The sequence below is a fragment of the Chelon labrosus genome, assembly GCF_963514085.1.
Source record: "Chelon labrosus genome assembly, chromosome: 21".
Lineage (NCBI taxonomy): Eukaryota > Metazoa > Chordata > Actinopteri > Mugiliformes > Mugilidae > Chelon > Chelon labrosus.
Genome location: NC_140354.1, coordinates 14,938,599 through 14,966,524, shown reverse-complemented (window position 1 = coordinate 14,966,524; position 27,926 = coordinate 14,938,599). Strand labels below are relative to the sequence as shown.

The following is a 27,926-nucleotide window of genomic DNA, read 5'->3' as shown; positions in this document are numbered from 1 at the left end:
GCTGCTCCAGCTGGGGTCACGTGACTTGTTTTGTTGACGTTCGTCGCTGCGTTCCGAGCGTTGGTGGTGAGTTCACGAGCTTTATCCGGCTGGCTGGCTTGGCTGGTGCAATGTCATCACATCGCTAGCGAGCGGGCAGCAAACTTAAAGAAAAAGGGGGACAGAACCCGCGCAGGGGCTTGCCGACGTCCGTCCTCGCCTTCACTCATGCTACCGGGCGTCTGCGGCGTCGGCGACGGAAAGAGGGCCCGCGGTGATGCTACTTTCGTCGCCGCTGTAGGACAATAAGGAGGAACTGTTTTCACCTCACCGACACGAGCAGCGAGACAGCAGCTCGCGAAGTTCATGTGCCGAACGCCTCTTTTGTTTTTCAGGTAACTGAACAAATTCACAAAATAAAAAATAAAAAAGTCACTTTCTTTTTGATATATTATCAGCGGGATAGTGCAAACTGACAACGTGTCAGTGAGTCAGCGCACAGTATTTCTGTAATTCCTAGCTTTGTGCCTTAGATCCATTAATTTGCATTCATCGGACTCCCCCATAGGGATTGACGAGCAGCTCGATTGTCCAATCAGGAGAGAGCGAGTGCCGCGGTGGGCCAATCAGAGAAGAGGAAATTCAGTTTCTTGTGGAAAAGGGTCTCTCCCCCCAGAAACGGCTAATGTTTGCTAGCAGAAAACAAAAAAATGGTTGCTCTAAATAACATGACCTAATTTACAGAGGAAATACGTACAGTTATTTTTGTGAAATTCAGACTATCCCAGTTTAATTACATTTCTGGATTCGGGATATGTTGGAAAAAGGGACAAAAATGAGAAGGAAATACGTGAGACTCCATAGAGGCTAACATGGTTCCTGTGGCTTTACTAGTTCATATTTATTGATCACTCTCAGTGCACTGTTTCTATTTATATATATATATATATGTTAAAATGCACAGATTCTCTTGGTACTTATCTTTAATGACACTGATTATTCTTAAAAAGCTGTGTAGGTGCTTTCCATTGGCTATGTCTGCATATTAGTGGTTTGTTTTTAACCCCTTTTTTTGTTTATTTGCATGTGGTTGAGCTAAAATCAAATGAATTTAAGTGCCAGCGTGCCCCCATCCTTTTAAAATCTTAGTGTATCTATCACACCTTATTCTTTGTTCCTTACTCAACTCGTGGGTTTTTTTCTTTTTCTATCTTGTGGGAACAGTTTCTGAACGTAGCGCATGCAAAAGATGATACCGATGATTGCTCAATTTCACTTCTCTTTTCTTTTGTTTTTCTCTATTATTTTAAGAGAAACTGAGAGATCGAAGGCCTCCTACTGCCACTGTCACTGCAGCTGTTTTTTGTTTTTGCTTCATCAAACATTTATGTCTAACCTGAAATTAAAAAAATGTCTCTCTCTCTTTGTCTGTCGACCACTTTAGAAGTCTCCCCGGACTGTGTCCTGTCAAAAATGGCTATCGCAAGACAATTTGGACTCCTCTTGTGGAAAAACTATCTACAGCAGGTCAGTTGAAAGAAAGTGCACCTTCACCCCCCCTTTGGCCTGTGTGTGACCTTATTAGGTGCAGACACGGTTTGCAACTGTGTATTGTCAAGATACTGGTTCCGTTCGGTGCTAAAGTTATATGCTCACGGGGAATCATAAATACAGTACGCTGACACTTAACATTTTAGTGTCAACAACAACCTCGAGATGTTACCCAGGTACTCGAAAACGGCCTGATCCCAGCAGGTCAGTGCTGTGTTAGTGTGTCACATGCTCTAGCAGGGTCAACGTGTTGGTTGCTGACACACGTTTTTTTTTTTTTTGTACTTAAAAGGCTATATTTAATTGAAGTCACTCATTTTTACCTTTTGTCGTTTTCATTTTTTTTTTTTTTTTTTTTTACATTGCTGCGGCACGGATCACGAGACAGATTTCTTTATAGCGTACGTGTCAAACATACGGCCCGGGGGCCAAAACCGGCCCGCCAGAGGGTCCAATCTGGCCCGCGGGATGAATTTGTGAATTGCAAAAATTACACTGAAGACATTAAATGCAGGTTTTTCACAGATTTAGTAAGAGTTGTGGACATAAACCAACACTGAGACCTAGAACTAAACAGAAATTGCATTTCTTTTTCTTAAGAAATGTCCAAGTCACTAAATGTAAATTGTTAATGGTCTGGCTCCCTTGATGCCAAACTGGGCTGCATGTGGCCCCTTGAACTAAAATGAGTTTCACGTTTACTCCTACACAAAGCCTGATTTCTGCTGATATAGAGTATTGGCACATTTCTAGCTGTGTATTAGAGTCATATTGCATAATTTAGAAAACTTATATCAGCTGATGATTTCACAATGCCGCAGGCGGCTATTGAGAAATGGAATAAGCAGCCTGGTGTTCATCATGGTGGTGTTGTTTCCCCATCGCTGTCTACACTGTCTTCCTCTGGCTGCTCCAGTTGTTGTGTGGTCTTTGTACTCGCGTTTCCATCTGCAAAACACAGACCCACAGTATAAATTAATTAAGTAATCTGCTGTCTCAGAATGTAACGTAACATTTTACCTTCACAAGGAGGTTGCTGAGAGTGTAATTTGGGCCCGTACGAGCTTGTTATGAAAACGTCACGTTTATTTGGTGGTTTCCTGCTGTAAATCCGAAACCAGGTCAGTCCTCAGCGAAATGTGAGTCTGGTGACACGCGCCGTTTGGATTTCATAATGGGGTGGTTTTATGACTTGGTGTCAACCAATACAGAGAAAAATATACTTCTTCATGCAGCTGGGTAGTCCTGCCACGACTCAACAAACTCAACAAATGGTTTAGTTGCTGTTTAAAGTTATTTTTCTGTTCAAATCTTTTACATCAGACTCAGCAGTGGAATTTAAACATCCAGCAGTTTTATTGTGAACGAAATCTACTCCATGGCGCGCTCATGACGTAAAGACTATTACTATGTTGTCCCAGATGATTGATTACTCCCTGCAAATCTTTACCAGGCATGATAAATTTAATTCGGAGCGACTCTTAACCGGAATTCCTCCATTAAAAGTTTTTGGGAGAGTAACTATGGTTCCTATGAGCACAGAATTAGAATAAAATTTAAAAAAAGGCTTGAATTGGAGATTCAATAAAATCAGTCTTCAGTATTATCTACCAGCAACTCTTTTAAGAAATACTTTGTCTATAATTCGAACACTATTGCTATTTAGATGAAGTTGGAGCTTATCAAAATCAACTAGACTGACCAAGCATTCATTTCAAACTGGGCAGGTTTTAACACACAGCGCCACTGAAACAATTCAGTCAATATCCAGCAAGCATTCATGCTAAGATCGGCTACTTATTGTCCTGAAACTGTCCCATTAATCTGTAAAATAATCTATTATCCACTGTGTAAAACAATACCCAGTCATTAATGGCATAATGTCACACTATATCTATGTACTGTATTTCCGTTCGTGTTCAGTTTTCAGCGATGGTTCACAAAATTAAAAAAAAAACATTCTTTGACTCAGTTTCATCTCCAGTTTTCCTTGTTGTCTACATCAAACGTATCCCTCTCTGTTTCCGCTATGCAGAAACGTCAGATCCTGGTAACTTTGGTGGAGATACTCCTGCCCCTGCTCTTCTCTGGCATCCTCATCGTGCTGCGTCAGAAGGTTTCTTTCAAGGTCTACCCGAATGACACGATCTACGAGAGCTTCGCCGTCGACACGCTGCCGGACCAGTACATGTACATGAAGTTCATGCAGCTGGCCTACGTGCCCAGTAACTCCAGCGTGGTGCGGCAGGTGGCAGAGGACGTGCGAGGCAGCCTCGAACTCCGCTCAGGTGGGTAATAAGCTAGAATAGAATAGAAGAATAGAAATAGAAAGCCTTTATTGTCATTATACACAGTACAATGAGATTTAAGCAGCTCCTTAAAAGTGCACCCAGCGCAGCTACCGTACGGTGGAGAGGAAATGAGGCGGCATGTTCAGTAAAACAATGTGAGAAATTCAAATCTATGGAAAATCAGCAAATAACTGGAAATATTTGACTTAAATGTGAGGTTTTGTGTTCTTTTTGAGTGTAATTGCCCAACAGCACACATGTTTTATTAAAATAATAGTTTGACATTTAGGTAAATTAGATTTATTTGCTCTCTTTCCAAGAGTTTGAGCAGTTTGACTCTGGTATCTGGTTGGTATACAAGAGGTAGATGTTAGCTAACAGGTAGCCGACCGATTATCTGCGTCCCTGTTTTGTTGTTGTTTGGCTTAACGGTCTGTTCAGTCGCTCAGATCTGATGGAGAATGGAAAACATAGAATGTTAATCGTAGTCCGTTACTGGGAGTTATTAAAAAGTTGCTTTAAAATCACGATTGTATTGCTGCACAAGCTTAAGAGGGCGTTCACACAGACAGAGACCAGCAGCAGTGTGAACAGATGGACCTTGGAATTTGAATGAAAAAAATCTTTGGCCAAGCGAAGCGGGAAGGTAATAGGCTGAACTAATCTCAAAGCGATTGACACATGATGCAGCACAGAGTTTTCTCCCAACATTTACGAAAGACTTTGGTTCCTACCACCAAAGTCACCATGTTGATAGAAGGTTTTAAGCTATGGGTGAACCCAGATGAACCCAGCAAGACTGTAAGAGTCGACTAAGTCCATACATAAAGTTTCCCTCAAAAACATGTAGGTTGGTAAATATACCAGATTATTACCCAGGCAACCAGAGCCTGGACGTCCAATATTGACCAACCGTCAACTACCAGCGAATGGTTTTATATCTGGACGGGGCTTTTAAAAGTCCAGTGTGTTGGATTTAGTGGCGTCTAGCTGCGAACCTTAGTGTAAAAACCTGAAAGGCCTCTCTAGAGCTGGTGGACGACTGCAGAATCATTGTGGTGCAACATGTTGTGCACTGTGGACGAGGAAGTTCTCCTTATTTACAAAGCAGCCGCTCCTCCTAAGCTGGCAAAGGCACAAAAGTTTCTAATTGCAGGAGATTATACACCAATAAATTATCAACTATGAATACTAGAATTCATTTCTGCTTGTAGATCCACCTAAATGCTACACGCTAGCCCTTTAAAGTTAGCATTCCCAAGTCGAGCTGTTGTATCCAGTGGAAAAAAACCACCACAAGCCTTGACGACGACAACAACAGGACACTCAAGTGGGAATACTGGTTTCTCCAGAAACGGGAGACGGGCAAACAGGCCGCACCTTGCTCCTGTGGCATACTGTATCAGATGGGGATTTAGATAAGGAAACACAGGAAGTGGATACACTGAAGCATGCCAGTCGTCTCCCTCGGGGCACCTACGTTTTAATTTAATCCGCACACTCCGCGAGACACCCCTTTTTCCTCTGTGTGACGTTATCCGGTTAAACACGGGCAGAGATAGACAGGTTAGACAGGTCTGTGTCACTGCAGGTGGGTCCTGGAACGTCCGTGTCAGATCCCAGCTCAGCCATGAATGAATAATTTAACTGGTCTCAGTGTTCAGAGGGAAAGGTGGAGCGGAATCGGAAGATCACCAAACTCTGTCAAACTCAGTGTTGTAATGTTGCAGCGTTACACCCAGAATAAGGGATTACGGTTAGGATTAAAGGATAGGGCGCAGTGAAACGGCGATGTTTTTGCTGTTAATACGTTACAACAGAATTATAAATGTCTTTCAAACATCATTTTGAAATGTTGCAAAACGAGATTTCCTGTGTGAACTATATTTCATGCACATTTTAACAGATGGGTGTTTAATAAGTTCTGTAGACTGGATTGCACATGTTAGACAAACAATAGCCAAACCTGTAATAGTCGAGTGTAGAAGTAACGTGGGAGGTGAGACGGGTGATGCTAGCAACCATGCTAACGTCTCCAAACACTGGTAAAATTGCTCGTCTCGTCCGAAGGTTTGGTTTGGTTGTTTCCTCTGTTGTATCAGCCCTTGTCAATTGTACGTTTTGTTTTTTAAAAGATTTTGCAGAATCACATTTACAAGGTTTGATGCAAACTAAGTCTGTTTTCAACGTTTTTCTTTAGGAATGGACGCCAGCAATCAAAAGACCAACCAAGAATCTAATTATTTAAACAATTTAGCCGCTAGTTTCTGATCAGTATTTAACTGTCCGTCCATTATGTTAGATAATTATTTCAAAAGCTAAACGGTTAAACCACTGAATGCTTCAACCTAATAAACCGTATATTCAGTATTTGCTACAAATTCGTTATTATTACTAATTATTTACACTTTTCTCTTTAATATTTAGCCCGCAGTTTAGCTAAAAATGAGCTCATCCATTACTTTAGCTGATTATTCATCTTTATGTTTTTATACTGGTTAATGACTATGTCGAGCAAACTAACTTGGCTAGCCTTTTAATTATACTATTCTTGTTGTTGTTACTGGTTAACCATTACCTTCATCCAAATATTTCAACTGTATTTCAAGTTAACCATTAACAAAGTATCTGTTATGTGGCTATAATTTGAAATATCCACATGTAAATGGCTTTAATTCTGCATATAACTTTATATGCAGAATACTATGAGGGTGTCGTATAGTTGTTATTTGTCTTTTATGTGTTTTTTTATGTATCTGCCTAGGGACAATAGATGAAAACTAGCTATGGTGCTAATTCTAGCATATTTACATTGTGTACTTGTACTGATGTCCATCAATATGCACTGTCCCTATCTAAATAAACAATTAAATATCTAAATATTAGTTTGAACTCTCTGCTAACTAGTTGCTAACATGCGCTGTCGAATGGCATAATGCATAATATCGAGCTTATTGCTTAGTACCGTACTAAATTCACTAAAGACATGAAAATGTCTTATACTCCCCCCCCAATGCAGAACTATCCCTTTTGTGTAAGATCCCCTGTTGCTTTTTAAACTAGCACTGAACCTGTGTTTTTGGCAGCTGTTTGCTCTTTCCTCTCTGCTCTTGGCATATCTCCGTTCAAGTGTTTATTTTATGACTGTGACCCAGATTTAACCCTGCAGCCAGTGTGTCATGCTGACGCTCTTTGCCAGAATACCTGCATGCGTTCTCGATAAGTGGAATAAAACGTGGCGGTGAGAAAAACAGGAGAAAGGCTCAGTCACAAAGCAAAACAGTTATCTATTATTGACTTCCTCCTTGTGTTCATTCTCATTTCGACTGTTCAAGTTGTTTTATCGTGTTTAGGATTCGCATGTACCTCTTCCCCTTTTTTTTAAATAACCCAGCACACCTGTGTTTTTAGTTGCACTGTTTTCCCTTTAGGGTTTGACTAGTTACATAGATAATTTTGGTCACAACATTAAGTATGCTGGCCACATTTCCACCAACATCCTGCCTGTCGGTGAGAATAGCGAGCCTGCAAAGTCGGGCGGTGACAGTGTGCACAGAAATACCCCACCGCAACTAATGTCACCTTTGTCTCGGTTTCTGTTCCAGTGCGTGGCTTCGAGACGGAGGAGCAGTTTGAGAACTTCGTGAGAAATAACACCCTGTCATCGACACTTCTGGCTGCGGTGGTGTTTGAGCACCGCTTCACCCGTGACGACGAGCCTCTGCCGCTACAGGTAAAAGGCAGCATGCACGCTGTCATGCTCTGAAGCTGGTACACGGTTTAGTCTTCCTCTGAAGACCAGTGCAAGAGTCATTTTGCTAAATAGGCCACATTTGGATAGTGTTACCGGTAATACCTGTCTGTGCAGTTTTATCTGCTTCCTGAAATCCTGTTGGTTTACTTGTTTACTGGTGGTAGTTTGAAAAAAAAAAAAAAATGTCCCAACAAACATGCTTCTTCTCTTGGTGAATATATCAGCTGAGGTGAAACGTATCCTCTCCGTCCAGCAGGAAAAACCTGACTTAAGACACTAATACACAGGCTCATGCAGTCTACAGTCATGCAGTCAATCTTAATCTGTGTGTGATGGACAGGCCTTGAAGCTTTTAGATATCCCAGAGCACTCTGCAGGACAAGGAGGAGTGATGTTTTTCTACAGTTTAGGTTGAACCGTGATTCTAAGCAAATTTCTGCTCAGTTTTAATAGGCGGTTTATACTTCTGTGTTAAGTTGATGCAGAAGCTACGGCCAGAAATGTAACTATGTACGGCAGCGACGCAGAACGCAAGAGCTGCGACTGGTCCGCTTGGCAGTGGCGTGTTTCCGCTTTAGTATTTCCGCCTGCTTCTCCAGCTCCGCAATTCTCAAATCGATTGCTCTGGATCAATAAAGACTGAACACGTCGAGGAAAGATTAACTGAGAAGGTCCAGAGATACAAACATTTGTGTGACTCGTCTTATGCAAATCTTCAGCGAAAGTTTTGGCAAAAGGTTCTGTCGCCATTGTTGAAAGTGAAGCAGGAAGTGGAAAGTCGAGCGCTGCCTCCGGCACTGGCTACGTGCGTAACCTTCGGCGTCTGTGTCCCGCAGTGGCCTAAAAGAGCCTTTACTGCATTATCGCAGCCGTGCACCTGCATTCCTTTTGTCGCTTTTTCACAACACAAATGCACAAAAAGGCGATAAAAATGAACCGTTGGACGTGCACGATTCTTTGTTTGCTGACGTTTTCCTGACGCTTTTTTCTCCGCTCTGTGGACCGGTCGTTCTCAACACTTGTGTTTCACAACGTGTTTGAATGAAATGGTTTCTTGAAACTGTTCCGTAATCAAGGCGGCGAACTGCTGAGCTCAAGAAAGTGGCCTCAGATACCCCTCATCAATCAATCCAGTCTATTGTTGCACAGAATTAATGCAAATGGATGCAAATGGATTTGTGCACGAAATAGATGAATTGTACGTGCCTCCCTATTTAATAGGCTTGCTTTTAATGTTTTCAGTGACAGTCTGAAACATTTTGGTCCTGGTTGGTTTGGTCACACTATAGTTATCCATGTCTATATACATAAATAACATTTAAAAGACAGTATGGACCTATTTATTGCTTTATTTGAATAACAGCCAGTGACCAGGTGAGAGCCGCTTGCACAAATAGCAGCAAAATACATTTAGAAACCCAGTGTCGATGGCATTTCCTCTACCCCCCGCGTCTCCGGACAGCTCTGCTAGTTCTGTTCTCATTTTTTCTCTCTGATACACAGGTGAGCTACCACCTGCGTTTCCCCTTCACCCCGCGCAATGCACCGACCAGGGAGCAGTCGGAGCTGAACCCGAACAGCGACCTGGACTGGCACACGCTCAGCCTCTTCCCCCTTTTTCAAATGCCCGGCCCGAGGGAGAAGCATGAAAGGACGGGGGGCACACCGGGTCAGTGTTTTAAATGATGTATTTAACTTCTACTTGTGAAATTAGGATTCCTGTAAACCTTTTTCATTTTAACTGCGTCTCTATGACAACTACATTGAATTGTTTAGTTATATTTGTATGTTAAAAGCATTACTGCTATTCAGACAAACCAATATATATGTTTTATCTTTATTTTATTGCCATCCTGACTCTGGAGTTGTTGTTACCAACATGTCAGGGCATATGATCCCTTATCCAGTTTTAATGGTGTTTTAGCTTAAGTACACTTAATTGTCTTTTTCTGTGATTTGTCATGTTTAAAATATGCAACGATGACGACAGTGGGATTAGAAAAGACGTGGTTCTCCAAATGATGAAATCATCCTGACAGGATAATCAAGTGATGAGTTTTTAGTAGAGATGCACCGATTACAATTTTCCCGGCCGATTCCGATTTCCGATTTTTCATTGAGTTTGACCTGCCGGTACCGATTTTAGCCGATTCCGATTTCATTTTTTCTAACCACTTTACAACACACACAAAGATTTATTTTCTCTTCTTTAATAGAATATTATTATCTTTTCTTTAATAGAACATTTTTTGAACAGATAATCCCTATCACTATAAACATAGAACTATATAAATTACTCCTGGTGTGGGAAAAAAAATTAAAATAGGCCTATTTGTGGAAAAGAAAAATGTAATATTTGAGTTACATAAAAGCCTTTTTTTTTTTTTTTTTTCTTCCTAATTGTCCTTGAAATAGTGGTCAAGAACCCCCCCACCCCCAACACAAAAATGGTTTGGTCCACTGATCAAAATTTGATGTTGCCGTTTGATTTGAATATATATAAAAATATTTAAAAAAAAAGGTGGTGACGGTGAAGCTGGGACTAGTAAAGTGAACGTAGGTTAGAAACAGCGCAGCCAACGTTTACCAGCCTTGTAACGTAACCTAACAGGCTAGCTCTAATGCTAACGTCCAAAGCTTGTATAAAAGCCTGACACAACACGTTATCTTTGACAGAAACAGTTGAGTTTGGTCGCTCCGTCAGAGAGGATGAGACAGAGAGGAGAGAGATCCGGCTGCAGTCAGGTGACAGAGAGAGTGATGCGGGAGGGGCCCGCTGTCTCGGGACAGAGTCAGGCTACCGTTGAGAGAAGAGAGAGAAGATCATCTAAGATTATCTCGTCCAGGGCCCAGGCAAGACTTGTCAGCTGGTCTGCGTGTGATGCTGATGTTGCGCGATGTAAATGCGAGTGCATTTGACCGGCAAAAAATCGGCATATGTCAGACTGACCGGCCGGTCTCCGGTCATGGCCGATCACGTGAAAATTGGCCGATTCCGGTCACCAGCCGATAAATCGGTGCATCTCTAGTTTTTAGAATAACTTAACCCTCGTGCTACCCTCTTGCATGATCTCTATCTGTCTGTCCATTCGCTTGGGGTCCCAGAGACCCCAAAGGTAGCACGAGGGTTAAATATGGATTTGTGTAAGAAGGTTCTGGGTTCTAAAACATTGTCTGACTTAAACCTTTCTGTGTGGAGTTTGCATGTTCTCCCTGTGTCTGTGTGGGTTCTCTCTGGGTACTCCGGCTTCCTCCCACCGTCCAGAGACATGCTGGTTAGGTTAACTGGTGATTCTGAATTGGTCGTAGGTGTGAATGTGAGTGTGAATGGTTGTCTGTCCTCTGCGATAGACTGGCGACCTGTGCAGGGTGTACCCCGCCTCTCTCCCAGTGACAGCTGGGCTAGGCTCCAGCCCCCCCTGTAACCCTCCAGAGGACGAGCAGTTACAGAAAATGAATGAATGAATGAATCACGTCTTCCTTTAGTTACCAAACGGGTGCTATTAACAAATTCTATTATAATAATGTTGTTTTCTTTCTAGGCTATTTCCGTGAGGGCTTTCTGGCAGTGCAGCATGCAGTGGACCGAGCCATCATGCACTCGTACAACAGGACGGCCGCGTCGTCTCTGCTGCGGCACGTCAGAGTGCTCCTGTCGCGGTTTCCCTTCCCCGCCTTTATAAACGACGTCTTCGTCCTGGCCATTCAGAACCAACTGCCCTTACTACTGGTGCTCAGCTTCACCTACACCTCCCTCAACATAGTACGATCCGTGGTGCAGGAGAAGGAGAGGAAGCTCAGGGTGCGTATGTGGGCCTCTGTGTGAGCTGCAGAGAAATGAGTCATAAAACTGTCTGGCTTGTCTATTAACTGTACTTGTGTCATGCAGGAGTACATGAGGATGATGGGCCTCAGCAACTGGCTGCACTGGAGCGCTTGGTTCCTCATGTTCTTCCTTTTCCTCTCCATTTCTGTGTTTTTTGTAACTGTGCTCCTGTGCGTACGGGTGAGTTTGTATTGCAAATCATAAGCTCAGAACCGAGCAGATTTGTAAATGTGCTCGAGCAAGTCGTAACCGATCTCTGGCAATCACTCTTGTTGTTTTAGGTGAGCCCCAACGGAGCGGTGCTGACCTACAGCGACCCAACGTTGGTCTTCGTCTTCCTGCTCGTCTTCACCGTGGCCACCATCAGCTTCAGCTTCATGATCAGTGCCTTCTTCTCACGAGGTGCGTGCGTGCGTGCGGGCGTGCGCGCTCTTTCGGCTCGTCCGCTGTCTTTCTGAATGAAAATACTGTCTCTTCTTGACTGACGCTCCCTCCTCGCTGTGTGCTGTGCGCGTGGGCAGATCCCTTTTTACGCTCTGCTCTATTTTTAGACGCACAGTACGTGCAACAGTTTGCGATTTCTGAGATGTGTGTCGGGACAGGTTTTGGTCTTCTCTGTTGCTGTGAGGCACAAAAGCTGCAATGAACGGCACTGTAGCTGTAAAAAAAAGATAAATACTATTAATACTACTAATGGTGAATTGATAATAATGTTGTATGTTCATGCTACCCTGAATGCAGCGAGCACGATGTCTGCCTAAGTCGGATAGAAGTACATCAGCAGTGGTGGGGAACCTCCACGATCCCATGCCGCTTCACAAATTATTGACGTTGCATTGAGTGTGTTCACACAATCCCTGGCTTATAAAAGTATTTTTTATTTTTTTCCACTCTGTAGCAAAGCACTTACAGTTCAGAAATTCTCTCTCCGTCTCCAGCCGTGTGAAATTCGAGCCCTCTTTCTGGCCCGGACAACCCAGGCGATAAAGAAAACTATTTAAATCTCTCCTTTCTCATGTTCCTCCTCTTTTTCCCCTCCCTCGTCGCTCTCTTGCCCATTCAAAGCCTCTAATTCAAACCAGCAGCAGTCTTTCACCCTTCCAGCTTTCCCCCCCAAACAAAGCAGCTCAGATTGCAAATACTTCTCAGGCTCGGTTTCGTGCGGGCCTTCCAAAGCGGTCGCGTACAGTATAAGCTCGTAGCTTGTAGCTCTGGCCTTTTGATTGTGAGTGGTTATGATTAAGCCTTAAACCTCTTTTGTCCGCGGAGGGGGTTAAGTTAAAAGGACGAGGCTTTTAGCGGCTTCAGTGTTGTTGTTGAAAGGTGTTGACTTCCTCTCGCGTTCGGACACAGTGTGCTTCTGTTCTCTCAGTTTTGTCACCTGCACGGGCGGTTTTATATTTAATGCTTTGACGTAACGCCACCGACACTTGTTGATCTCACCCTGCTCTTCCTTTCTTCATTCTGCTTTCTTCTGCGCAGCTGCGTTGCCTCAGTGCTCACAGGCCTGGCTAAAATCATTTAAATAGCGCCAAATGTTGTTGATCTCCATGAACTGGATCCGCTAAGGGAACTGCATCGTGGTGTTATTCACCCTCTGACCTTGTTCTTAAAACATAAAGACCTCATTATGAATTGTACACAGAACTGGGTTAAGGGTTTTTGCTTATAAACGGTGATTTGTAAGAGGAGTGACGGGGGAGATGAGGGGCTTTTACGGAAAATGGGCCAAGCCGAAAGAAAGGATCATTCAGCGACCTCCTTGGCCATTTTGGAACAAAGACGGGCTATTTTCCTCCCCTCGCTGTCTTTGTGTATGCAGCTGTCTGAATGCTTCTCGCCACCCACTGATGTTCTTTTAAGCGACAGATAATGGCATTGAGTCAGAGCGTGTTCGAAGCGGGCTCAAAATGTCACATTGTCTGCAACGAGTGGTCTTCGGCGAGGTCACGCTGCTTAGAAATAGAAGCAAAAAAAAAGAAAACAACAAAACGGGACCAAGTGTCTTTTCATTCCCCTCGTTCACATCACCCATGTGTCCTCCTCCGTCTCACAGGCTTGTCCCGTCAATCAGGGAAATGTTTTTTTCCCATTAAAATAGTTATCCTCGACCTCATCAGATAACTTCATCTATAACCGTGACAACAAAAAGCGAAAAGGGCCGCGGTTGCCCGGTGCATTTCGCGTTTTTTCATACTTTACTTGTTAAACCTCCCCGTATTTGAGGCTACACGAGTCGAGGGACCTTCATTCTTTCTCTTTCTGTCTAATTTTAGCCAACGTGGCGGCGGCGGCGGGCGGCTTCATCTATTTCCTCAGCTATCTGCCTTATTTGTTCCTGTGGCCGCGCTACGACCTGCTGAGCCATGCCCAGAAGGTGTCGGCCTGCCTTATTTCCAACGTGGCCATGGCCATGGGAGCACAGCTCATAGGAATGTTTGAAGGCAAAGGTGAGAGAGAACTGGGGTTACAACCAAGTTATAGCCGCCAAACCAGTCTACACATGTGTTTTTTTTTTTTTTTTTTGTGGTTAATTGTGCGCATCTCTCCCTCTTCAGGCACGGGCATCCAGTGGTCGAACTTGTTTGACTCTGTGACGGTGGATGATGATTTCTCCATGGCCCAGGTTCTGGCCTTGCTGGTGTTTGACTCTGTGCTGTACGGGCTGGTGGCCTGGTACATGGAAGCAGTCTTTCCTGGGGAGTACGGAGTCCCTCTGCCCTCTTACTTCTTTTTACTGGTATGCTTTGAGCTCTTCTCTTAAGGCTCAGATTCAGATTCACAGGATTTCGTGAGACCCTGGCGTGGGGATTCTACCGTCTTAATAAAATCCCCTGATTATGATGCTATCTCAACTATAAAAAAACAATTTATACAGGATATAAAAAGCCTGTGTTTTCTATCAGTCACCATAATAGCGCGGATATTGGATTTAGCGTTAGCAGCTAGTTCACGTTACGTCTGAAGTCGTTTCCTCCGGGTTTTGACCAGCTCTCTGTAAATAATTGTAAATCTCCATGGTCTAAAAATCAAGAGCACAAACATCGGGTTTTAAAACGTGTGTGTAATGTCAATTTTGAGAGCAAGGTTTTCTCCGTCAGGTTAATTAAGCACAGATCAGGTGAGCGTCTGGTGTGTGTTGAGGGGAGAAGAGGGGAGGGAGGGAGCGATGCTTTCGGGAGCAATAGGAAAAACAACGAGTGCACAACGTTGTTTGAAATATTTCCTGGGAAATATGCATGGGAACCATTCATTGTATTTAAAGCCTACAAGTAGTATACCAAATAAGGGAATGGTAAATAATTCATCTAAATAGCTTCCCACCCCCAAACGCTGACAATTGTTTGTGTTCAAAAGCTTGAACTCCCGCTGCACAGGATTAAACCTGAGCTGGAAGGTGTGTCGAGGTCAAGGTTTGAGGTCTCCTCCGTCAGAGAAATGTCTTGCGTTAAAGGCATAGCTGCGCTCAGAGAAAGTGTCTGTGATACGGTGGGAGCGGAGTAGATTACGAACGAGAGGTTGCAACTAATTGGCCAGAGGAAGTCGTCGGGTTCAGCTAGTTAGAATAACAGGAAATGTCCGAGTCTGTCCCGCCAGCATAAATAAGGTTTATCTGTGTAGCAGCCACGGACGATCACGGCATGGCGTGCCGTGGTGTACACACACACACACACACACACACACACACACACACACACACACACACACACACGCGTGCGCTTTACACAAAAATAAACTGCTGCTTACACATTTCCCAGTCGCCAGGAATTCAAGAGACTGCCAACAGGGTGTGGATTAGATGTTGACGCACTCCACTCTGTGTCCATTGTGAGTGTGGGGTGTGAGATGCTGATTCTACAGCACTACAAAGTGGTGGTCTGACTCTGATTGTTAAGTGCCAAGAGGGTGGTTTGGTCTGGAAACAATCCCCTCCTAATGTAGAGTGTGCATGAATAACAGTAACAACGTCAGCCCACTTTCTCCTTCCTGTGTTTTAAAGAGTTACTGTGTGTTTCTGCTTCCCTTGTTTCCCCGTCGTGTTTGACCTTCTCTCAATCTCCTCGTCTGCAGCCTTCGTATTGGTGCAGCAGCCCTCGCATGGCTTTGGTGAATGAAAAGGAGGAAGAGGAGGATGCAGAAAAGGCTCTGAAAGGAGAGTTTATAGAGGAGGAGCCGTCTGGGCTAGTCTCTGGAATAAAAATTAAACATCTCGCTAAGGTGAGCAGCAAATCGCTGTTACTACTGCAGTGGATTATTCAGACGCTAAAGCGGCCGCTGAGTTTCTTGTTTATTTCAACTTCTGCTATTTATACTCAGGTATTTTTCTTTTTTGACAGGAATTCAAAGTGGGCAACAAGACTCGACAGGCAGTACGGGATCTAACACTAAACATGTTCGAAGGACAGATCACAGTGGTGCTAGGACACAACGGTGCTGGGAAGACGACCACACTGTCAATGCTAACAGGTTACCAATCTAAAAACACACGCACACATTAAACCTGGCACTTAAAAGTTTATTAACCCACCCGCCGTCATGTTCCAGGTCTGTTTCCCCCGACCAGTGGCAGGGCCTATATCAGTGGGTACGACATCTGTCAGGACATGTCTCTGATCCGACGCAGTCTGGGACTCTGCCCCCAGCACGACGTGTTGTTTGATAACCTGACAGTGAGAGAGCACCTGCTCTTCTATGCACAGGTATTCTCACAGTTATGCACTTACACACAAAAACACACACATATACAGTTAATTTACATCTTCTTCTGATTAATCTTTACTGAAGCTTGAATCTTTCCAGACCAGGCAAAATAGATGCTAGTGGTATGGAGGAGAGTACAATCTGTTTAGTTTATTATCTGCCTTGTATTCAGCTGAAAGGCTACGCCAAAGAAAAGATTCCAGACGAGGTGGACAGGATCATCCGTATCCTGAACCTCGAGGACAAGCGGCAGGCTCGCTCCAAGACCCTCTCTGGTGGCATGAAGAGAAAACTTTCTATCGGCATTGCTCTCATCGGAGACTCAAAGGTCTGGATTTTCTCCTTTATTTCTCCTTTATTTTTTTATTTGCCCGATCTGTGATTTATCCTCTCTTTCTTCCACCTTATACCCATCTCCAGGTTGTCATGTTAGATGAGCCCACGTCGGGTATGGATCCATCGGCGCGACGTGCCACCTGGGACCTTCTGCAGGGGGAGAAGCGCGGTCGCACCATCATGCTCACCACACACTTCATGGACGAGGCCGACCTGCTCGGCGATCGTATTGCCATCCTGGCGGGAGGAGAGCTGCAGTGCTGCGGGTCGCCGCTCTTCCTTAAGAACAAATATGGTGAGTTGCAGTAAGGGTTGCACAAGCTCAGATGTTTTACAGTCACTGTTGTGCGATGAAAGTCTAGTCGCTGATGACGCCGACTGATAAAAACAGGGTAGAATATGTAATCAGGTCAAGAATTGACCTGAATACATGAATATGCTGAGAACAGACCGCTCATGTGCTACATACTGCAGATATGTATAACCTGTATAAAAACAGGCAGCAACTCGGCACCATCAATAGCATTTAATAGTAAAATGATGCTTACAGCGTCATGGCACAGCAGTGAACAGTCAAAAAACATTACAATTAACAAAATAATACTCTAAGAAAGAACATATTAACTTCACCAACTATACTTAAAGCTGCACAGCTATGACAAAAGTATATTCTTAGTTAGTTTTTAAAGAAACTTTGCACTTTTATGCTTCAGCTTTTCATATAATCTCACTTTTTTTGAGTCTACTTCCACCAAGAGAACACAGTGCTTACATATTTAATTAGTCTTACATAGTATAAAGGCTTTATATAACATACATGGACATTAAGTGGACCTGGCAGTTTCAGTATGAATTAACTTTCTGTGAATACTGTGAGGAATTACTGCCATTAAGCATACATGCCTGTTCCTTTCATCTGCTCGTCAGGTGCTGGATACCACATGGTGATAGTGAAGGATGCTCTTTGCAACGTGTCCGAGATCACCCGCCTTGTCCACATGTACGTTCCCAATGCCACGCTGGAGAGCAGCGCCGGAGCCGAGCTCTCTTATATTCTGCCCAAAGAAAGCACCAGCAGGTGAGTGAGCCCGGTCTCTGATCAATTGTGCGACACAGCGTGTGAAGCGGCCTAATGGTTGATGTGGAAGTGTGTTGAAAAAGGGGACAACAAATTATAGAACGTATTGTCATATTTACTGACAATCAGACACGGTGGCTTCTTCTCAGGTTTGAGTTGCTGTTTGCCGAGTTGGAGATGAACAGAGAGGAGCTCGGCATCGCCAGCTACGGAGCTTCAGTGACTACTATGGAGGAGGTTTTCCTCAGGTATGAGATACATGACGTGGGTACATGTGCACCAGTGTGATCTGACTGTGAAAGAAACTCTCCTACTGCTCGGCGCATTTTCAACTAAGCAGCAGCTCCGTGCGAGGAGCAATGTGAATCGTTGTCCTGTACTGCAGGGTGGACATTTTAATATTCAAATTAAAACACGCCATTTCATGCACTGCGCAAACAAATACCCCTCCCTTTAGATGTTTAGCTTTATAACCATGTTTGAAAGCATCCTCGCTTAAGTTCTAAACAAACAAACAATTTTTTAACTTGCGAACCAAATCTTCAGTTGATATATTCCGCTTCTCACCTTTGCTCGTACATCTCGGTCCCAGCTGCCTGCTGCTCACCGATCAGTTATGTCTGATTCCCTGCGGATTCGATGTGTGTATCTGTGGCAACGAGCGCAAGAGCGCTTCCAGTCCAGACGGCTAACGCTGCATGCTGCTTCGAGTGGCGCGAGTGCAAACTCTTCTAATTGGTGCTGCCGAGGCCCCATTACTTACAAGTCACACTGAGAGTCCAGCAGTATGTCCTGGCAAATTACGCTTTGCTTCAAAGTTCATACGTGGCATCTCGAAAAGCTGCTGCTGAAAAGCACAGATAGATAGTAAGAGTTATGCCATTAAAGCTACTGTACGTTATTTAACAATTTATTTCGTTGTGATTATTAACAAGAAAGGAAACACTCGGAACAGTATTAGATCTTATTAGTCTACATTAATGCATATATAGGTATACCAATTAATGTACCCCAATGCACAAGGCTTTAAAAAGCAGTTTCTGTGTTTTCTAAAACAAATAAATCCCAACGTTTGTATGCTTTAGTTCCAGGGTTACGAGATGGAGGATGGATAGCTAGTCTGAATGTATCTGAAACTACAGTACAGGCTAAAAATGGCAGAGGGTGTGAACCTGGTTGGATCTGTCCTGCTGTGTTAAGGGGCCTTGGTCTCACTGAGAATTGAATTGTAACGCCTCGAAATAGTTTCCGTTTTTATAGATTTTCCTCTTCTCACACAACATCTATATTTCGTGTTTTATTTTTTTTAAAATGTAGACGTTCTTCTTTCGGAATCTTTTATGGAGCGTTTATACACCGATCAGCCACAACATTAAAACCACTGACAGGAGAAGGGAATAACATTGATGATCTTGTGACCATACAATGTTCTGCTGGGAAACTTCTGGACCTGGCATTCATTCATGTGGATGTTACTTAGACATGTAGCACCCACCTAGACTAGACCAGGCACCTCCACCCTATACAATGACACTCCTTGATGGCAGCAGCCATCCCCAGCAGGATGCAGCCTGACACAGGAGCACACACAAAAACGGTTTAGGAACAACTAAAAGAACCATGAAAAAAAGTGTTGACCTGGCCTCCAAATTCACAGAGGCCCCTCCCCTCAACCCATAGGACCTAAAGCCAGACACCACAGGACACCCTCAGAAGGCCAATGTCCACTCTTTGATGAGTCACAACTGTTTTGGAGGCACAAGGGAGGCCTACACAATATTAGGAAGGTGGTCATAATGTTATACCTGATCGGTGTATATAGTTTGTTTTAATTTTGCGATTTTTAGGAACCTTGTGTAACTCTTTTAGTTTTAGCCCGTGGATAAACTGATTGTGACAACCTGTGTTCACAGGGTTGGAAAGCTGGTGGACTCTAGTTTGGACATCCAGGCTATCCAGCTGCCTGCCCTACAGTACCAACACGAGAGACGCTCTCACGACTGGACCACGGACGACGCCAGCAGCATCAGCGGCCTCACCGATGTCACTGACTTCACGGACAGCGGCACGCTCATCTCAGAGGACTGCTCCAACATTAAGCTGAACACCGGGGTAAGGGGAAGTAGTGGTAAAACTGATGCTTGTGATCAGCGGCGGCTCCTGTCAAACCTCTCAGAGAGGGCGACTTCCGCAGTAATGGATAAGGTGGCCCGTTCAGTGGGTAAATTAGCAGCAGGTCCACTAGACATTGTACCGCTCACAATTACCTGGTTCATTTACTAATTAGCGTGTATTTACGATTGCACTTAGTATAAAAGAAATGGAATGGTATAACTCGCTATTTAAGTCACATTACTTTCTTTTTGATTTTACTCCCCCTCTGAGTGAACTTCGGCATGTTCCTCAGTAGTTCCCTCTCTTGGGGCAACATGGCCAGTGCTGGGGAATTTCCGATGAATAACTTGATCCCTAGCTAACTAGTTATTTTGACAGGAAGTCCTCATAGATTTCATTAGAATTTTATTATAGCATCTGCAGGTTGAAAAAATTACTCTCACGGACTCTCTCCATACTGAAATCGCCCTAGGGGACTGGCCAAGCCTGGACGCCAGCCCGAACTTCGCCCCCCTACAATCTTTTTTTTTCATATGCTTTATATCCTTTATATGGTGATGAACAGAAAAGTAACGGCAGCGTATTCATAAACATCATATAAACCTGTGGAGTTGAATTTGTTTCCCTCACACCGCTCGTGTTCCGGTTGCCGTTTTCTCCTCCACCAGGTCCGACTACACCTGCAGCAGTTTTATGCCATGTTCCTTAAGAGGGCGCTGTACAGCTGGAGAAACTGGAAAGTCATGGTGGCTCAGTTCCTGGTCCCTTTGGTCTTCACGATTGTGGCCTTATTTGTGGCGCGCACCTTCCCCAATCACCAGAACTCTCCTCCGCTGAAACTGGATCTCGGTCGCTACGGTCCCACCAGGGTCCCTGTGGCCGTGCTGCCCCGGGCAGGTCCTCTGGCCGTGGCCTTGGCGGATACGTACAGCTCCCAACTCCTTGCGCAGCTAGGTCAACGAATCAACATCACTGGTAAGCACAGTAAGAAAAACAAGGACGTGGCATTGATGAATATTTGAGTATTTACCGCCCGTATGTCTTTGTTCTCTCTCTCTTTCTCTTTCTCCCTGTTAGACTTTACTGATTACATCCTGACCCACGCAAAGAAAGAAGGCGGCAGCTTCAACGAGCACTGCGTGGTGGGCGCCGCCTTCCGTGGCATCAGATACGAAGAAGCGACGGCGTACTTCAACAACGAGGGCTACCACACGCCGGCCACAGCCCTCATGATGGTGGACAATGCTCTGTTCAAATATCTAGCTGGGCCGAACGCTTCCATCCAGACGGGAAATTACCCCATGCCACGCGACCTGTCCGAGGCAGCCCAGAGCCAGCTCACAGAGTGAGTGGAGGAACTTAACCCGTGAAAACAAGCTCCAAACTGCAAGAATGTGCTCTATTAAAGTGCAGACTTCAGAATCTCGTCAGGACAAGCAGTAGTTTTCTGCAAAAAAAAATGTCTTAAACCCAGCTGTGCACTATGTAACGTCACTAAATGTAATGCAGGCATAGTTGGAGAGCAGCTGGTGAACATAATGGAGCGTTTCATAGCTGAAGAGGCAGATATAAACCCTCAGGAATAGTTAGAGAACTAAAACAGAGTCACAAATGAGTGAAAATTGTACTCCAGGTGATTTATAATGTCGCTCTAACTTCTGGATGCATTGACACAGCGTGGTTTGGCGTGATCTGATCCGTTAATGTCACTCTTTTCTTCCGTCTGTAGGAGTAAGACAGGGTTTGCCATTGCCATCAACCTGATGTATGGCATGGCCTCCCTGTCCAGCACTTTCGCCCTGCTGCTCGTCATAGAGTCCTCCATCAAGTCCAAGCACGTGCAGAAGGTCAGCGGCGTCTACCTGTGCAACTTCTGGTTTTCGGCCCTGCTGTGGGACCTCTTCAACTTCCTGCTGCCGTGTCTCCTCATGCTGGTCAGTGTGACATCTGGATATGGAGTCAGATTGATTTTCCGTTGTGCAACTTCATGTCTTAACGTGTTTCTTTTTCTCTCTCAGGTGGTGTTCCAGGCTTTTGGAGTCAAGGCTTTCGTAGAGGACAACCACCTCGTAGACGTGCTGTTGTTGCTTCTGCTGTACGGCTGGGCTGTCGTGCCGCTCATGTACCTGCTCAGCTTCTTCTTCTCCACTGCCGCCACCGCCTACACGCGCCTCACCATCTTCAACATGATCTCCGGCACGGCCACCTTTCTGGCCGTCACCATCATGGCCATCCCAGGTGAGAGGGGACAGAATGTAAAACGGCTCCTTCCTTTCGTGCGGCGATTGTTGGAGGAATGCTACACTGTCAGACTGGTTTTCTGGTATTTCTACAACTAGTGCAAAAACAAGGAAGGTCTGATCTTTAAAGCCTTTTCTAATGTTTAAGTAAAACATGAAATGCTTCCTGAAAAACAAAACTAATCATCTGTGTAGCTTATGCACCAGTCGGCCACAACATTAAAACCACTGACAGGAGAAGTAAATAACATTGACCATCTTGTGACAATGCAATGTTCTGCTGAGAAACCTTTGGACCTGCTCTAAGTAATAGGCACAACTCCAAGAAACATGAAAAACAGCACAAGGTGTTGACCTGGCCTCCAAATTCACTAGATCCTAAGCTGATCAAGTATCTGTGGGATGATTCACAGAGGCCCCTCCCCTCAACCCATAGGACCCAAAGGCCTAACAACAATCCAGAAACCACAGGACACCCTCAGAAGGCCCATTCTCTGATCAGTCACAGCTGTTTTGGAGGCACAAGGAGGCACAAGGGAGATCTAAACAAAATGATCTCAGCAAATTCCAGTCCAAGATGTTATGTGTTCGTTTGAAGATTAACACTGCTTCTGGCATTTGAGTATTTGAGTGTGGGAAGCTGGTGAGGGATCACATTCTTATAGTTCCTGTTGCTTGTCAGCGGTGCTTAGGTGTCCTCATGGAATAAAGACTGTGAAACATGTCCTTTGTGTTGACTGCATCTTTGTCATTTTTCTCCTACAGAGTTGAAGCTGCAGGACCTGTCCCACCTACTGGACAAGGTGTTCCTCATCTTCCCAAACTACTGCTTGGGCATGTCCTTCAGCCAGTTCTACCAGAACTACGAGTTCATCACATTTTGCACCTCCAACTTTTTCACCGAGAGGATCTGCGAAACATTTAGTAAGTACTAGAATAAAAAGAGAATATAAAGGTCTTTGCTGTTTGATTAGAGGTGGTACAGTCAGTTTTTGACCGTTTTCATTATATAAGACCCAGGATAAGTAGAATTGGGTAAGATTAAGTTATTAAAACTGTTTTCTCTTCATGTACTTGTGTATTTTTTATTTTCTTCTGCATGTTGACAGTATTCTCTAGTAGAGAAGGTCCTCTTGAGACAGTGTCAACTAATGGAAGGTGAAGAGAAAAGTGGGGTTAAACACATGAATAATGCAGCCTGATGAAGCTGCAAATTGTGTTTTCATTATCCAGTTTTTGCTCAGATTTGTATCGTTTCTAACGCTGTGTTTCTCTGTTTCTAGACGTCACATACCAGCTAAACTACTTCTCAATGTCAGAGCCCGGCGTGGGGCGCTTTGTCGTAGCCTTCGCGGTGCAGGGCGTCGCTTACATCACCCTGCTGTTGGTCATCGAGCTGCAGTGCATCCGCACTCTGTGGCGACTCCTCACCTCGCTGTGCAGGAGGCGCAAGCAGGTCGGTGAACTGTCTGACTGTCTCTGTGAAGGAATTTGCAAGCAGTTTTGCAGTTGTCAAAGCAGGTTACCCTACGCCACTGTTGCAGACAGAGCTCATCGTCCTGCAGCTTAAGAAAACACATGCACGTAGACAAAACACAAGCAAGTTAGGAAAACATCTTCATCGATTTGACTGCACGTGCGCTGCAAATTAATTCTGTAACTGATACAGAAACTCAGCGAAGGGAGTGCAAATGACAACAGAACTGTTTCCAGGTAACACTAAAAAGTGTTGATCCTGACTGAGACGCGCTTGTTGTGCAAAGATTCGCGACTTTGGAAGTTTCTGACATTTAGCTTCTCATCAGTGATGTTGCAAATTAGCTTAAATGTACGTTTTGGTTGCTTCTGTTTTTCTATTTTAAACTGCCATGCTGACTCATCCTCTTTTTCAACTTTTCTGAGAACTTCACGGAAATATTGTTGTTTGTGTTACTTTGTCTGTTTGCGCATGTTGGGCTCTCTCCGCCACCTCAGATAACCCAGACACAAAAAAAAGAGCTTCTTCAGTAGTACAGGGAACAAAATAAACACTGACTAATAAAACGGCTAACTACGCCTGAGTAATTTCTGCCGCAGTCTCCTACGAGGGTGCTCCCAGTCGTCGGTTATAGGAGAAATCTAACAATTAACATTTTGATTTGTGTTTTGTGACGCATGAGACCAATGCCGAAGCCAGATGATCCGTCCCTAAGCGCAGAAGCATGCGTTGATACGTCTGTAAACTGATTATTATATCAAGGGAACAGTCATCAGCCAAAACGAACTTGATATTTACAAATCTGTTTTCCTAGAATCGATGCAGACCATTTCACGTACGGTACTCCGCCTTGTAGTCTCACTTCCTCAAGCAGAAGGAGCAGCGAGGGTCACATATCTACATCTGCATGAATCGGCAATAAGACTTTAACATTTGTAAAACAGAGTATTGGAAGCATGCATTTAGATCTAAATTAATCAGTAACTCTTTTAATAATCAAATAATATTTGACTTTTTTTCCAAGCAGAAGTACCAAACGTCTTTAGTTTAACTTATGTGGGTTTTGAATGGTTATATTTTGGATTAATTTGTAGTGAAAATGATTGTTGGGTGTAACCCCGAATACCTTTTTATAAATGAAATCTGTTTGGATTATTTCATCCCTCTGGAGACTGCTCTGTGTACTACTTTGACATATTAGATTCCTTATTAATAATAGGTTTATATACCCCAGGTGCTTATTTAAGTAGTAATATATATATATTTACCTGTCGGGGTGTTTGTGCGTCTTAGCTGCCTCTGGTAGAAGATGCAGCGCTGCTCCCAGAGGACAGAGATGTCGCCGAAGAGAGGAAGAGGGTCCTGGAGTGCCAGCCGGTAGTGGAGTCCATGGTCGGTAGCCCCCTCATTCTGCAGGAGATCAGCAAGGTGCGTGGTTAAACGCGGCTTTTGATTAAACGTCTTGGTGTGCGTCTTCGGTGGAGAAGTGAAACGACGCGTTTCTCCTCACCTTCTCAGATATACAGCAGCGGGGAGACTCTCCTGGCCGTGGATCGGCTCTCGCTTGCAGTGGGGAAGGGGGAGTGTTTCGGCCTCCTGGGCTTCAACGGCGCGGGCAAGACGACGACGTTTAAGATGCTGACGGGTGACGAGAGCGTGACGTCTGGGGACGCCTACATTGACGGATACAGCATCTTGAGTGACATTAAGAAGGTAAGAAGAAGAAGGAGGGAGAGAGATGTGAAGCAGCTTTCAGCGCGCTGAAATATGAAAGGGACGCTTATCTCTGGATCGCAGGTGCAGCAGCGCATCGGTTACTGTCCCCAGTTTGACGCCGTGCTGGATCACATGACGGGAAGAGAAACGCTGAGCATGTACGCCAGGCTCCGAGGAATACCGGAGAAGTACGTGTCTGGCTGTGTGGAGAATATCCTGAGGTCGCTGCTGCTGGAGCCTCATGCTGATAAACTGGTCCGCAGCTACAGGTAAGAAGATTTTTAGAGAGGAATCTGAGCCAAATTAGTTTTGTGCCATCGCTGACGCACTCATTTTAATCTCGCGTGTAGTGGCGGCAACAAGCGGAAGCTGAGCGCGGGCATAGCTCTGATTGGCGGGCCTCCGGTCATCTTCCTGGATGAACCTTCGACGGGGATGGACCCTGTGGCCAGGAGGCTGCTGTGGGACGCCGTTACACGCACACGGGAGTCTGGCAAGGCCATAATCATCACTTCTCATAGGTACGCTTCGTAGAATATATAAAAGCGGTTATATTGTAAAAGCAAAAGATGCGAGGGCGCTCACACCTCTACCCGTCCCTCTGTTGCGTTCTCTCCCACCAGCATGGAGGAGTGCGAGGCCCTGTGCACCAGGCTGGCGGTGATGGTCAACGGCCAGTTCAAGTGCCTCGGGAGTCCCCAACACCTGAAGAGCAAGTTCGGCAGCGGCTACACCCTGCTGGCTAAGGTGCACGTGGACGCTGAGCTGGAGGACAGCGACCTGCTGCTATTTAAGGACTTTATTGAAAGCACCTTCCCAGGTCAGACGCACACGGAGGCTTTATCTTTACAGGGATACGCGTAAAGATTACCTAAAGAAATATTTAAACCAGTCCAGTGAATGACAAATCGTCTCTAACCGCTTTCTCCTCACGACAGGAAGTCAACTGAAGGACGAGCACCAGGGAATGGTGCACTACCATCTGACTGACAAGACACTAACCTGGGCGCAGGTACTTTACAGATATTAAACTAATGCTAAACTAAGGGAAGTTAGGAAAGTTAGATTGTGTTAGATCTCCCTCTAGTGGACAAAATAGTTCACAGCAAGTTATTTAACAGACCTTTAACTGAGTCCCCCTTTGTTTTTTTTTCTTTTTTGGTTAAATTTTCACAATAACACGTTCGTCATTTAGCACCATAGATGCATCCTTTCACACCTTTCCACGTTCTCTCTCTTTTTTTTTCCCACCCCTTCTCCCACTCCCCCGCCTAGGTGTTTGGCACTTTGGAGGCGGCCAAAGAGAAATACCGCATCGAAGACTACTGCGTCAGCCAGATATCACTGGAGCAGGTGTTCCTGAGCTTTGCCCAGTTCCAGCACTGCACACAGAGCGACAGGAAGTAAGTAGGCGGGGTGGCGTGGAGAGGAGAGCGACCCCCGTCCTCTCGTTGCGTTGCACGACCCGTGCGCGCGGACTTGCCTCGGCTCACGCGCCGGAGACGGGGCCGGAGGACGGAGGACGCGGTGTACCTCCAGCTCCTATTTTTACCTTGAACACACTCAAGACATCGACTTCCGCATCTCCTCTACTGTATCACCTTGTTGTTTGTCCCTTCGTTTATTGCCGTGTGAAAGAAGAAGGAAAACTGGTTCTGAGGCGATTTATTATTTTTTTTTTTGATTATCTCAGATGTGGGGCGTTGATTGTACCAAGTAAGGAACTTCTAGTGCCGCTCCTTCTTAGCGAGGTCAAAGACAATGGCGCCACTCGATGCACACTACCACTACTTTGAATCGTGTGCGACAGGGTTTATTTGTTTTGCGTGCGTGCACTTATCATTGTTTTTTTTGTTTTTTTGTTCGTTATTTATGACTTTTATGACTTTGTTGTGTTTCCAAGAAATCTGTGCATTGTTTTGGTAAATCATCACGAGAGAATGAACCACTTCAATCTGACGCGCTTATGAAATCGTTGCACACCTTCGAGCCTTATCTAACAAATGAGGGTTCCTGTTTCTTTATGTTTCCCTGCACCACTAAAGGACTGGCCGTCCTCAAAGAGCCTCTTAATGTTATTGCCAGATGTACATGTACGTGAAGTGTTCATGGTACTAAAACAAAAAAAAATAACATTTACTCGTTTTAAACACTGTTTCGGGATCATTTATGAATGCATGGATCAAATACGACTTACGAAAATGCATGATACTGGGAGAACAGAGAGCTGCTAGCGAACATTAGAAGGCCGTCCCTGCTGAGGATTAAGCCTCAGAGTACATTTAATCCATTCTTAGCACATTGAGTACTTCTTCATTTTCACCTTTTTTGTTTTTCTTTGCCGCGGGCAAGTTGCAGCAACCGCGTGTTGCAACGAGGGTGTCGAGACGTTGCGGCGTGCACGTGTGACTGACGGACGTCCGAGTGAGATTTTCGCACATTTTTATTATTATTATTTCCTGCAGCTATGCATTTCACACATTACACCTTTGTGTGTGTGTGCGTGCATGCGCGCGTGTGTGTGTGACAGAGGTCCAAAGAGTACGGCGGCATCATTCCTGAATCCATCCAGACTTTCCTTCACGAGTTAAAACCAAGAGATTGTGCAGTCGACAAACTTTACGTGAAACTTCCTCCTTCAGGGAACACTGGGAAACGCAATAATTATAAAAAAAAAAAGAAAAGGCCTCAACAGTTCTGGAAAATAAAACTCGTCTACATACGAACACATGCCTCGCCCTAAAGAAGGAACAATCAGCACTGTTTTTTTTTTATTTTATTTCATTTGATTCAGAGCGTGCCCAGTTGATCACATTCCTAAAGCTTTGTTCATAACCTAAAGATCTTGTAAAAAAAAAAAAA

The 27,926-nt window shown here is 44.6% G+C and overlaps 1 protein-coding gene across 1 annotated transcript; it reads left to right on the top strand.

Annotated features, from left to right (window-relative positions):
* Positions 1 to 18: 18 nt before the first annotated feature.
* On the top strand, positions 19 to 27,748 carry abca3b (ATP-binding cassette, sub-family A (ABC1), member 3b). The gene is made up of 31 exons (XM_084569941.1): positions 19 to 374; positions 1,424 to 1,506; positions 3,566 to 3,818; positions 7,427 to 7,554; positions 9,079 to 9,244; positions 11,118 to 11,377; positions 11,465 to 11,581; positions 11,683 to 11,803; positions 13,678 to 13,851; positions 13,960 to 14,141; positions 15,473 to 15,619; positions 15,739 to 15,868; positions 15,947 to 16,101; positions 16,275 to 16,430; positions 16,523 to 16,733; positions 17,366 to 17,516; positions 17,666 to 17,764; positions 19,430 to 19,628; positions 20,300 to 20,606; positions 20,709 to 20,976; positions 21,361 to 21,565; positions 21,650 to 21,869; positions 22,637 to 22,795; positions 23,155 to 23,327; positions 24,642 to 24,776; positions 24,867 to 25,061; positions 25,146 to 25,333; positions 25,415 to 25,585; positions 25,688 to 25,884; positions 26,003 to 26,076; positions 26,340 to 27,748. The coding sequence occupies exons 2-31, from the start codon at positions 1,453 to 1,455 to the stop codon at positions 26,469 to 26,471; spliced, it is 5,127 nt and encodes a 1,708-aa protein (XP_084426067.1). The 5' UTR covers positions 19 to 374; positions 1,424 to 1,452; the 3' UTR covers positions 26,472 to 27,748.
* Positions 27,749 to 27,926: the final 178 nt, after the last annotated feature.